At 44.7% G+C, this 12,593-nt stretch overlaps 2 protein-coding genes across 4 annotated transcripts in view; one reads left to right on the top strand and one right to left on the bottom strand.

Annotated features, from left to right (window-relative positions):
• Window positions 1-1,675, bottom strand: part of LOC8024895 (cyclin-dependent kinase 16) — a 155,737-nt gene extending 154,062 nt beyond the window's left edge. For 2 of the 3 annotated variants that reach the window (XM_029976652.4, XM_029976650.4), the window contains exon 1: window positions 1,613-1,675. The gene's annotated coding sequence lies outside the window, so the exon portion shown is untranslated. Of the gene's footprint in view, window positions 1-905; window positions 1,127-1,612 lie in introns of those variants that run through there. The other variant, XM_029976651.4, reaches the window with a different exon arrangement.
• Window positions 999-8,670, top strand: LOC115317107. Its single transcript, XM_029976657.4, has 5 exons — window positions 999-1,055; window positions 1,843-1,960; window positions 2,199-2,357; window positions 2,502-2,666; window positions 8,364-8,670. Exons 3-5 carry the CDS (start codon window positions 2,208-2,210, stop codon window positions 8,547-8,549), a joined length of 501 nt encoding a protein of 166 aa, XP_029832517.3. The 5' UTR covers window positions 999-1,055; window positions 1,843-1,960; window positions 2,199-2,207; the 3' UTR covers window positions 8,550-8,670.
• Window positions 8,671-12,593: the final 3,923 nt, after the last annotated feature.

Below are 12,593 nucleotides of genomic sequence, written 5' to 3'. Positions count from 1 at the left end.
ACTGCATCCAGACGGCGCACCTCCCACGGTACACGTCTAGTATTATTAGAGTGTGAGCGTAAACAGGAACTTCTCCATACCCTCGTCTTCGGCATTGGAGTGAAATCCGTACTCTTACACTCAAGACTGAAGATGCTCAAACACAGTATATAATGTAGAACTCATCTTTTTCCCCAGGGCATGCATAATGAGAGGATAACGCTTGTAAAGCAGTAGAGGCTTCGAAGATTTCATGTGGCACAAGTTCTTCTAGACCGCCGAGCTCTGGTTGGCTTAGATTGGAAGGCTAGTGGGTAGACCTCAATGCTAGCTGCCTTGAGGTCCACCCACTACCCTTCCAATTGGAGCCAATCAGAGCTCGGCGTTTTGACGTCGCCACAACCCCGGCGCAAGAAGCAGACAAACTTGCGCTCCGGATAGGTTGTCCAGCAATGTTTATCCAAAAGTCATGTGACCACACCCAAATCTTTTTTTTTTTCTTGTTGCTTTTTTTTTTTTGTTAAGTGTAGGTGTTTTTTTTTTTTTTTTTTTTTTTTTGTTTCAGACATGTAAACTCAACCATTGGGAGCATGAACGCACGTCCCTACGCCTACATAAAAAATAACCACCTTAAAACTTGCGACACCAAATAACAAAACCTCCACGCCCCATTCACAGGCAGCTTACACCCGCACGCTGAAACTAAAAGTGCGAAACCTTACAACACGTAGACATGCCACCGCCTTCACGGACTTCCCGACATAAGCATCATAACGGGAACTTCGAGATTGCACAAAAAAAAAAAAAAAAACACCTCGACACCACCTTTCCTGTGCACGTGGATCTCTCAAAAAGAGAAAAGAAAAAAAGGCAGCATGAAGCCTTAAAGCCCCCACTACGAGAGCCAAGTGCCGTCAAATGCTTACCAGCTCCGGTGTTTTTCGCGTAAATCCGTAGAAACCTTACTCAAGTCGACGCGTGTTTTTGTTCCGTTCTATGAGTCACAACAAGGGGTAAAGACGAGCGGTGAAGCGTTCAAGCGAGCACGATGTCCACTACCGCTTTTCGTATTCAAGGTAAAAGATTAGCGTCGATAAGCTTCCGTAAAGCCGTCGGAATTCCAGCCTTTATCTGGCCACGAGCGACCGGGGAGCCGTAAATGATCACTATCCTCATCACCGCTCAACGTCAGCAGATGACTAACGCGGAGCTCTGCAAACTAACCCCAGTAGGGAGGTTACGACCGTGTACGAGTGCACCGCTGCTGCGAAAGACATCGCGGCGGCGAAAAGCTCGATAACTGCTTGAAATGGGCCAAATGTTTTGAGTATACGCGACTCATTGATCGATCGCGGCGTGTCACGCTAGCCAGAACAACAATGAAAGCGTCTTTCTTGAAGTGCGATTGAGCGAGCGGTGTGTGCCGCTTTTTCGAAACTTCTATTTGGCAAACGTCGAGTCATGCGCACACGCCTAGGTGGCCGAGCGAATCCGTTATTCGGCGTCGTTGGCGCGAACGATTTGGTTCGAAGGTTAAGAGATAGTCAGCGGGGGACCTCCCTATCGGTCTGCAATCGCCGTGGTGGAACGACAGGCGAGAAAATCGCGAGAAAATTGAAAATGTAAGCCTTACCAGACGCGTACCGATCCAATGCACCCCATGCCAAGTCGATCCCAGAATGCAGCGCGCGACTCCACCTGCTTTGTCACGTGACATAACAGACACGGACGCGCACTTTACGAAAACGAAAACTCGCGTCTTTTTTAATAACGTCGTAATTTTGTCCCACCGCAGCCCAAAGCCACTTATTTCAGTAATTTTCGCTTATTTCGCGTTTCGGTGTATGTCTGTGCAACATCAAGATTAGGTGGTGAGAAGAAAACGTTGGCAGCAAGCGGTAGCAGACGAAGCATTTTAGCCACTGCAACGCTGCTGGAGAGTGCCGCATCGAACTGCTTCTTCCAACCAGTCACGAAACAGGTAAAAGGTTATGTTTCCCGGATATATTATTTATTGGCTTTTCGTAGTTCAAGTCGGCTCGCTTAGAAGAGTAGTAAGTTGGGCGAGTTGGTAAACGTTGAACATGGTTAAAATCGCGCACAAAGAGACGAGGACAAACGAGTGTTCTGTGTTCCTTCCTCGTTTGTCCTCGTCTCTTTGTGCGCGATTTTAACCATGTTCGGCGCGCTTACTTAGGTTGCGTCTTCCTTCTTTTTAGAACCCAGAAATGAACAGCGACAAAAGCTCGAAGAAACCGGCCGAGCGTCGTACGTCTAAGCGCTCTTCGTCTGAAACTATCATTTCGGACGCTAATCAAGATCGAGGTGACAGTCATCCTTCTAAACTACAGAAAGAAACGGAGACTCCAACAGTTCAGGTATGCAGAGAAATCAAAACCTGCCTTTAAACTAAAAAAAAAAAAAAAAAGATGGCGTAATTGTTGCAACGGCGTGTTTGCGCGTGCATCAAAATGTAAACAAAATTTTGCAGAATAATACTATCGTATGCTTCTCGATTTCAGGACACCAACTCGCACACCGACAAGCCCGATGAAGCCCAGCCGCCCGCCTTGACCGAGGTTGAGCAGATCTACATGGAAACCAGAACGCTTCTGAACCAATTTCTGGAGAAAAAAGAGGGAGACTTTGCTTTCTTGTCAGATCTACAGTCGAAGATTATCGACCAGGTACTCATAAAGTTTGCTACATAGCCCAAACCTTCCTCAACATTGTCACAGATTTCAAAATTTCGCGTCTAAGCAAGAAAAAAAAAACACAAACTGTTTTTTTTTTTTACAAAGTTTTGCACTGTTTACATTTTGAAGTAAACGTTGGAGAAGAGCTAAGGAGAGACTCGCCTCCTCTCCAGCGTTCGCTCTGCATTAAAGTAACAATAACGATAATTTAATTACTTTTTTTGTAAAAATATACAACTAAAAAGTAGCGGCAAAGATACAGTTACTTGTCGGGAAAATGGGCCCTATTTTTCTAAAGCAGGGGACACATGAGCTACGAAAACGGGCGCAGCACGACAGTCGCCGGACTCTCCACAGCAACTTGCACGGACGCTGTGATGTGGCGGTATGGCATGAGGTCCACGTCACAGCGTCCGCGGCGTTTTTCATCACTCGTCTGTCCTCTGCTTGCTTGAGCCTGTAAAAAAATATGGACCCGACAAAAAAAAAAAAAATACCTTACTTTTTTTTTTTATCGCGTGTGTTGAAATTGTTGCGCCGCAACTCTCTCACTCCTCCACTCGTTTGCTTTTGCCGGGCAGGACGAGGACCATTCCATTTAGCGCTCTCTGGGCGGCACCATTTTGTTCGACAGCAGCGCCCTCTCCATACATCCGGGAAATTCAGCGGGTTCGGCGGGGAAAAACGAGAGAGAGGGCACGCGCGCGACTCCGCTAGCAGACGACAAGACGGGAGGTTGCCATTCTTTATCTTTGGGCTGTATCGGCGGGCTGTACGGAACATCGAACTCTCGCTCGTGGCTGCCGTTGTGAAGTGGTTCGCATTCTTAGAATAGTTATGGCTACTCCGAAATCAGCCTAGAGCTCTCTGTTGTTCTACTTCGGTAAATGATCAACTGACATATTTTTTTCCGTTACTTAAATGGCAGTTGAGTCAGCCGGCAGTACTATACCCTCAACTACTGCGTGTATTGCGGCAGGAGAGCACGTTTTTATTTATTATTTCAGACATCCGCTCATGGTCGCTAAAGGCCTACACCAGTACGAACTTTGTATAGTAAAAAAGGTACAACCACCGGATTCACTTTTCGCCGGAGAGACCGGCCAGTCTGACACAGTTTTCCCTATTTTTTTTTTTTATTTGCACGCAGATAACAGCGCAATTGGACTATGTTAGTTCTTTTTATCTAGCATAGTAATACAAGATAACTGGCATACCAAAATCTGCGCATCTGCGCTTGAAATTCCCAAAATGACGCGATTTTAAACAGAGTTTGTACGCCAGCCGGATGCTAGGTACTGCCCACTCGGCGGAGCAGACGACATTCGGGCGAGAGGGGGAGGGCATTTTTTTTCTCTTTTTACCCTCTCTGCTATGACCCTAATGGAACCAAAAAAACACACGACCCCAGGAGGAACAAACCGTTTTCGAGCCCAGTCACTGAGTTTGAGGCTAGACTCTCACCGGCGTCCCTCCTAACCCTAACCGAGTGGACTGTGATTTCAATAGGCGCAGCCTGCGTAGCGCAGTTTCAAACGCTGCTGACGGCTAAATTCTCGTCTTTTCCCGCTATAGTTTGTGATTCATGGTACATCTATTTTCCCGAGGACATTGAAAAAGCATTGTGCCACATTTAAAAAAAAAAAAAGACAAAAAAAAAACCTTTAAACTATTTTTGTTGGGTACGCGCGCGACTGAACGAATGCGACTGGAATGTATAGTTCTAGTTATTTGTTTTTTTCTTACGGTAAGTTTTGACGGCGCCGCGGGATTCGTCGCATGTGAAACGACAAAGCGCTTTGCTGACGAAAATAAATTGCAACAGAAGAGGGCCGAAAGGCATGCATTTTTCGCTCTCACAAATAACGTGTTTACCGATGGACAGGACACGGACATACAATTGAGGAAGTGTTAACATTCGAACAATATATCTTACGTACCACACTATGCAGCGTTATCCGAAAAGAAGTTATTTGAGAAAGATCTCAAATAACACAGTCACAGTCGACGACAGTCGCATCTTGACGATCAGACGGAATCCGAGATGACTTCGTTTTGGGGCACGTTTTGGGGAGAGCTTCCTTTTTTCACAACCGCACCAAGGCAAAGAAACAAACGCGACTGACCCGTTTCTCACCCCAACCCGGACAACTATTTTTGGAGATGACTGAGCATTCTACGCGGATTACCTCTGAGAGGGGGGAGTACAATGTTCGCAAAATCGCGTCGAGGGTCGTTCGACGTCCTTCACCTCCTTCGTTTCCCGTGAATGTCGAGCAGAAAAGCTTGAATGGCAGGCACTTCCCAGCCTTATTTCTCACAATGGAAGATAACACTGAAAGGGTACGCAGCACGCATAAAAACATTAAAGGCCGACGACCATACTCGAGATTCTGCAAGGCAGAAGATGCTCCTCACCCTGGGGGAGGAGGAAACAGGCAACAGTGGACAGGGTAGAAGGGGGAGAGGAGGAAGCAGGGGAAAAGTGGGAAGCGCGAACTGGTCGTCGGTCTTTAAGTGGAAACTTTCAAGAGGGGCGAGAAAACGTCGAATGCAAAACCGCAAAAACGTAGGTAGAGAACCGCGCTGAGCGGGTCTTCACAGTCTCAAAGAATGGCAGAAAATTTCTGGCTGATAGAGGGCGCGAGAGTCGCACCAGCCGCATAAGCATCAGCAACATGGCGGCGGCCTAGAAGCGTTTTTTGGAAAGGTGTATAGTCAATCGCAAAGCCTTTTTTTTTTTCTTTTTTTTTTTTTTACATTTGAAGTTGCTTGCGAGGCATTTGCTTTGAGGCTAGTCTCCACGCTTCATTTGCAAAAGCGAGCCACAGACAACGTTTCTTTTAGCTGACTTGCTCTTTCAGGGGCCGTGGGCCCGTGGCCCGTGGTCGACCCTTTTTGCTCTGCATTGTATAGAATGGATGTGAAAGGAAAAATCGCAACACCTTTCGAGATGACTTTGTGGTGTTTTTGTTCGTTTCTTTCTTGGACTTCGTTTGATTCTAGTTGTCTTTTGGATTTTCCAGTCCCAAATTATCTGGGTACCTGATCCCCTCCCCATTCTTGTAATGGGACAGTCCGTTGGTCTGTATAATAGAGAGATCCGTTACAAGTAAAAGGAGACTCAGTTTGATGGTACTTGACCGTAATCCGCGTTCAAATGAGATGTCGTCATGATGATGACGATCGGCAGGCATTACCGTGGTCGCGTTTTGATAGGCACTTTGACCCGATGAAATGTAGTGGAAATAGTCTCACTGTCTGCTGTAAATACTGCAAGAAGATGTATGCCACCGAGAACTCCTCCGCGTGCAATCTTCGCAAGCACCTCGGGGTGAATTTTGATTTTGATCCGTATTTCTATAGACAGTACCGCTAGGCACGCATCGTGCTTTTCTTTATACATTTTTGTTTTTACACTCGTATACAAAATACGTGCCCATCTCGATAGTAACTAAGCTAAGCAAACAGGATAACTGGGTGAGTTGGGATGTATTCATAATGGAACAGCGTGAATTTTACAAGGACGGAGGAAGAAACTGGACAGGACGAACAACTGAAAGGTTTATTATCAGAAAACCAGGTAGAAAACATACAACAACACGACTCTCTAATCACGATGGAAATGCGCATGCGCCTCATAAAATTGGGTGCTATCTGTTACATAATTCTGTTAGGCTCCGATCTAAAAATTCGACCTCACTTCCAGCAAATTCAAGGAAGCCTGACTCACGCAGGCTGGCTTCTCCTTCTTTATTCTATGAGCTTCGACAATCTTTCGAGCTTTTTGGTGTTTTTTTTTTTTTTTTTTTTTTAATTTTAGGTATGTAGACAATTATTTGGTTTTCGTCGAAAAAGGTAACTTTAGTCGGACCCTCGATTTCGTGCTAAAAACGTTCAAGGAGCAAGGTTTGGACCTGAGGTTCACTTTTGAAACCCCAAAAGACCAGACAATCCAGTTTTTGGATCTGAGCGTGGATGTGAGCCAGAGCCACGTTTGTTGGTGGCATCATCCCAGAACCACCAAGACTCTCCTTGATTTTAGATCGGGGCATTCTAAACTCGTCAAAAGAGGCATTGCTGAATCATGTATTCGTTCGGCGGTAACAAAGTCTTGCTACCACAGAGTGGGAGAAAGCCTTGCCGCCTAGGTCGGGAGAAAGACGCCGGTTTCCCGGATTCGGTAATCGCCTCGGCCGCGGAAGCAATAGTAAAAAGTATTAAAGGCGAGGCGCGGGGAAAAGTAACAAAAAAAGTAAAAATGAAGGTCACAGTCATTCCTTATGTGCACCACATGTCACACGGCTTTAAAAGAGCCGCCTCAAAGTACGGGGTATAGATTTAGTGTTCTCGGCACGAAACAAATTAAGCGGTATTTGCTCTGCAGTAGAAAAGCGCGTGAACAAGGAAGAAAAACAGGGGGAGAGGCCGTGCGGCATAAAACACCGCATGGAGCTCGTGCCATGCACATTGGGTGTAGTATAGGGAGTATTCACTGGACGCCATATTTGTGGGTGCTGTTTAGAGCGCATGCTCGGAACGAGCTCACATCAATAGGCTGCTAAGACCGGCACTCTTGATGGTACTGAATGCACGTTGCAAAAGAACTGTGGAAGCTCGCCATCAACACGCGCTCAGCATTCGCGCGCACAGCTATGGCCGCCAGTGAATACTCCCTGTATACCAGATACCCTTCACGTGCGGGAAGGTTTACATCGGACAGACGGGGCGGTGCCTCAACATTCGCCTGCGGGAACACCGTAGTTCTTTAACAAAAACAGCAAGCTCCCACTTGGCGTTACACTGCAGGGATTGCGCCTGTAAACCGTTACTTGACGAGGCCATTGTGTTGTACAAACACAGGGACCAGAAAGCTCGAAATATTGTCGAAGCACATAGAATAAAGAAGGAGGGGCCAGCCTGCGTTAGTCAGGCTTTCTTGAATTTGCTGGACAGTGAGGTCGAATTTTGAGATCGGAGATGACGCATATAGAATTGTGTAACAGATGGCACCCAATTTTGTGAGGCGCATGCGCATTTCCATCGTGATTAGAGAGTCGTGTTGTTGTATGTTTTCTTCGTGGTTTCCTGGTAATAAACCTTTCATTTGTTAGTCAGCGCTCGTCCTGTCCAGCCTCGTAAAATTCGCGCTGTTCCATTATGAACAACTAAGCTACCCTGTCCAAATAATTGTAACGGGTTACTTTTGTTTTGAAGTAACTGTAAGTTAAATACATTGCTGGAAAACTAAATGTAACTAACTATACTTGAAAAAAGAAAGAAAAGTAACTTCTCCAGACTGCTATAGTGTTATAATTGACACCTGAACCCCTCGCCCATGCAGTTCACGAAGTTAAATATCGATTTTAGCCGATGACTTCGAACCTTTTTTAAATGTAGATGAAGCGAGCGCGTGGCTTGCACGTGACGTCAGTCCGCCCTGCTTTCTAGTGACCCTCTCACGTGCCGTTTCCCCCATTGTGTCTCTTAACGGATTACCGACACATAGTTTACCCAGTGGTGGATACCATTACATCACACCGTGGTCAGCCCCCCCCCCCCCCCCCTTGATGTTGCTGGGCTGCGGCCCTCACAAAATCGCCAATCCAGCCATTTATTTTTTTTTGGGGGGGGAGGTAGGGGGGGGGGGGATATGTCTTTACATGAGCGTCCTCCTCTCCTTCGCAGGTGGCTCAGATGATCGAGGGAGTGCGGGGCAAAGTGGGCAGTCGCTACGACCGGAACGAAGCCACCGTGCGAGAGCTGGTGTCCGCCATCGGGTCGGCCCTGCACCGCATCGACGAACTGGACCAGAAGAGGCTTCAGTTCAGACAGGCCCTCGCCTCTGTACTCAGCCTCCTGGGAGACGACTAGCCAGGACTCGAGCGCCGAGCAGAAGCGACATCAAGACAGGCTCCGAGATTCTGCCACAATGGTTACGAGGAAGCCGCCATTGCAACGCCAATAAATATCCGAAGAATTTCCTATTATGTGACGCCTGCGAGTAGCAAATAAAGAAGAAACATCTAACTTGGTTCTCTTGTGTGCGGCTGCCGAGGTTGATGCTTGCCGTCTGCGCCACGTTTGAATAAAACTCAGTATTAAAGTAAAAAAAGAAAAAGTCTAGGTTTAGTCTGGTCAAGCATAATACTAAAAATAATTTGTCGTTTGTTTACGAAAAAAACAAAAAAAACATAGGTCAGCGAGTTTCTGAAATTATTGTTGTCACTAGCTGTGTGGTCTGAAGTTCCTCTTGATCGGGGCTGGGCAGCATTGCGTTCCACATGTATCGCGGTGGTATTTTAGAGATACTCTCCAGTATCTGTATCCATATATACATTTCAGAAATGTATTGGTTACTCAGTATAGTGAAATACTTTTACGGTGTGTCGATTGTATATCGCGATACTTTGCCGGCCTTAGGTATACCTCGATACATTTGTTGTACAAAATTGACTAGTGCGAGGGGCTCTAGAATTTATAATGTGGAACCGAAATTTGAAATATTCCCGTCGTGTTCAAAAATAGGTTGAATATGATCCACAATATCCGTGAATGACAATCGCACGTTTGTATTTTGAGCCTGGTGGCTGTATTTTTCGTTATAAGCGGCCCACTCTGGCAAGCGCTCGGGGAAGGCCCAGCGGAGGCTACGTGACATTTAACGCAATCGTGACGTAGCTCGTCTCAGGACAAGCAAAGCTACGGCGAGGCTGACGTCGAGGGGATGGCCTAGTCGTTCCAGCCACCGAAGCGGTTGCTTTTGTACGAATTTTGAGTGACAGGTTAATCTCCTGTAATCTTGTAGGGGGACAATAGCGACTTATGCGACACACAAAAGGCATTCTCGGGAAGAGGGAAGTTCCTCCTTCCCCTCTTCTCTCGTCGTGGCCGGAGGCGAGACAACCTCCGTCACTAGCTGTCAAGGTTCCTAGACGGGCATTACAAGCGAGGCGTTAGCGACATCCACCAGGTGCTCTTTGCTAATCGTTTAATTCGTTTTAAAATTCCTTTTCGTGACTTTTTTAACAAGATATTGGTATGTTCAATGTGATGCTGCTCCTTTGAACACATATAGACCAAAAAATGAGCGCCTAAATTTCGTTGTAATATCCCTTTAAAGGGGGACGGGAAGATTGCCTTTTATATTTCACAAAAAAAGTTATCAATACTAGAAGAAAAAAAAAGTGATTCGAAGAAATGGCTAGTTGAGTCAATCCTTGTTTTCTCATTTCCCGTATAGATTCGCTTTACATTAGTTGACTTGACACAATACGTTTCTCTAAAAAAAAAAATACATTTTATAAGGTAGATATTATTAACACGAAGTCACCAAATGGACAATTATGGCTGAAGTTTCTATGCAAAGTGTTTAATAAAGATGGTAGAATGGATCTGATCGATGCGAATGATACCATGGTTTGCCACTACTCTTCACACGTGTGTGATAATTGATAGTACTTTTAGGTAAGTTTGATATTTCTAAGAAATAGCTACGTTTATTTTTTAGCGCTGCTTTATATGATAACAGGAGCCGGTAATAGTGTAGATTCGTAGGTCTAACAGCCCTAAAGTGAGTAAAAAGAGTGCCTTTGTGATAAAACCTAAAGGTATGACAAACTTGCGACCAGTCTTAGGGCTTTCTATTGCAGAGTCAGAATCTTGTTTATATTTTGCACGGTGGTGGTACCCCATACGAGGTGACAATACAAAAAGTATGACTGCACAAGACCATTAAAAATAATTATCTGACGGGGTGAAAATTGTGCGTTATCTGGAATATGGAGGGACCTATAGAGCCGCGCGCCTTCTCGCTTTTTTTTTTTTTTATGAATATAGTTGGACGGGCTCATTCCATGATAATTGTTGTCTGTAAATCTAACACCTAAAATCTTGAAAGACTTTACTATTTCAATTACATACCCACCTAAAATGATATCGTGCACTTCGTTTTGTTTGCGTTAATTCGTAATCTATTTATATATTTCCAGAGGGGTAGTTGAGAGAGCATACGATTAGCCGTCTTTCCAATCGCGTTACATGTATTGCCTTTGAAAAAGAATTAGTAAATAGAAAACAAAAATAGTAAGGGACCTAAGACACTTCCCTGAGGTACATTTGTAATCACGTACTGTTCTTATGGATGCTACCGAATCAGTGATTTGAACTAATTGTCTTCGCTCAAACAGGTAGGATTTAAATGAATTGAGTGCATGTAGTTTATTTAAAAGAATACTGTGATTTACTAGGTAAAACGCCTTAGAAAAGTCTACGTATATATCGCTACTGTCAACAGTTTGATTTCTATATTCAGAGCGGATTCAGTAGATTTCTTTTTCTGAAACCGTGCTGGCAGTCCGTTAATAAAGAGAAACGCTCCAAATATGTCGACAGTTTACCATGAACGATTTTCTCGAAGCCTTTAGAAAAGTTAGATACTATCGATATTGGCCCAGCCTCTCATAGAGATCATACATCAGCCTCTGCTGCGTTGCGCGAGGAAAACGCAGCAGAGGTTGGTTGCACAATTTCTTCACGGGGCGCGGTGCCGTCGGGGCCGAAATGCGCTCCGATTACAAACCGAAACCTAAAAACCCATCGAATTTGTGCGGTTTTTCAGAAAGCCGTAAAATGCTGCGCGTGTCTTCTGTCCTTTTGCAATTTGTTGATTTAGTGTTTTTCGATGATGCTGTGCGATTTTATATTTAAAACGATGCCCTTAAACACAATATTAAAATAGTTATTTACGCAAAAATATTTAACAATCTAACTTCCCAAATAGGCCCCTGGCCCAAGGCCAAAAAAACACAAGCCTTTTTTTTTTTTTTTTTTTGCGACGCGTAGTTTTTGCAATATCGAATTTGTCCACCCAAGGGGAATGTCTTTCTTATTTTGCTTTTTTACAGATAAGCGTGCACGAGCCACGCGGTTCAAATATCCTTGTAATTCTTGTAACAGAAAGGCAAAAGTCACAATATTTTTAAGCGACTGATACATTATTTAATGAAACCTACCTGAAGGACTCATCGATCAGTACACCAATCGTACGACAGCCCCCCCCCCCCCCCCCCCAATTTTTTTTTTTTTTTTTTGTTTGCAAAATTGCATGAGTATAGTTGTGAGCAAATGATCGGTGTTTCGGCATTTTCTCTACGATTTTATTTCGATTTCAGTAATATTTTTGTAAACTACATCCAAAACTACTAAATAAATAATAATAGTCTTTTCTCTCTCTCTCTTTTTTCTTCTTGTACGTGGATTTGTGTACAAAAGCCACGAAGAAGACTGACACGATTATATCCTACATAACCATTCCATCTAGCAGCTGACAAGTCCTTCCTACAAAGCTCTCTGCTCGCAGTGATTGGTTCTTTCACCCTTTCCACTCGCCTCGATCCTCTCCAGCGTTCGCTCTGCTAAAGTGAAAAGAGTGGAGTATGTGAGAAAAGCATAAGAGTTAGGGCACAGGCGGGCTGGTGAATATTAAACAACAGAATAAAACCGGAGACACGGAACAAGAAGGACACACAAAGACACACATGTGGCACACACATCACCGTCTGAGACGGTGTTGTGTGCGTCCTTGTTCCGTGTCTCAGGTTTCATTATGTTGCATGCATCTTAATTGCCATTCTTGCAACAATGTGAAACTACTAATGCTTCATTTTGTACTTCCCTGTGAAAATGGTAACGGAATCCGGCTAACTCAGAAAGCCCCCTCGTCCCAACAAAATAGTCACAGATCTGATATTGTGCGTTCTCACCGCATTGGGCCAAGTTAAACAATGTGATTGACCCAAGTGATTCTTTTTTTTTTTTTTAACACCTTCGACTATTTTACACTGTGCAATTTTGTCCGGGAGAATACTGTCCTGCACCTGAAGATCAAGAGATCGATCAACCTTCCCACTTTCGTGC

This window comes from Ixodes scapularis, unplaced genomic scaffold (genome assembly GCF_016920785.2).
Source record: "Ixodes scapularis isolate PalLabHiFi unplaced genomic scaffold, ASM1692078v2 PGA_scaffold2__306_contigs__length_199485367, whole genome shotgun sequence".
In the NCBI taxonomy this organism is placed as follows: Eukaryota; Metazoa; Arthropoda; class Arachnida; order Ixodida; family Ixodidae; genus Ixodes; species Ixodes scapularis.
This window is presented reverse-complemented; position numbering and strand designations above follow the sequence as displayed.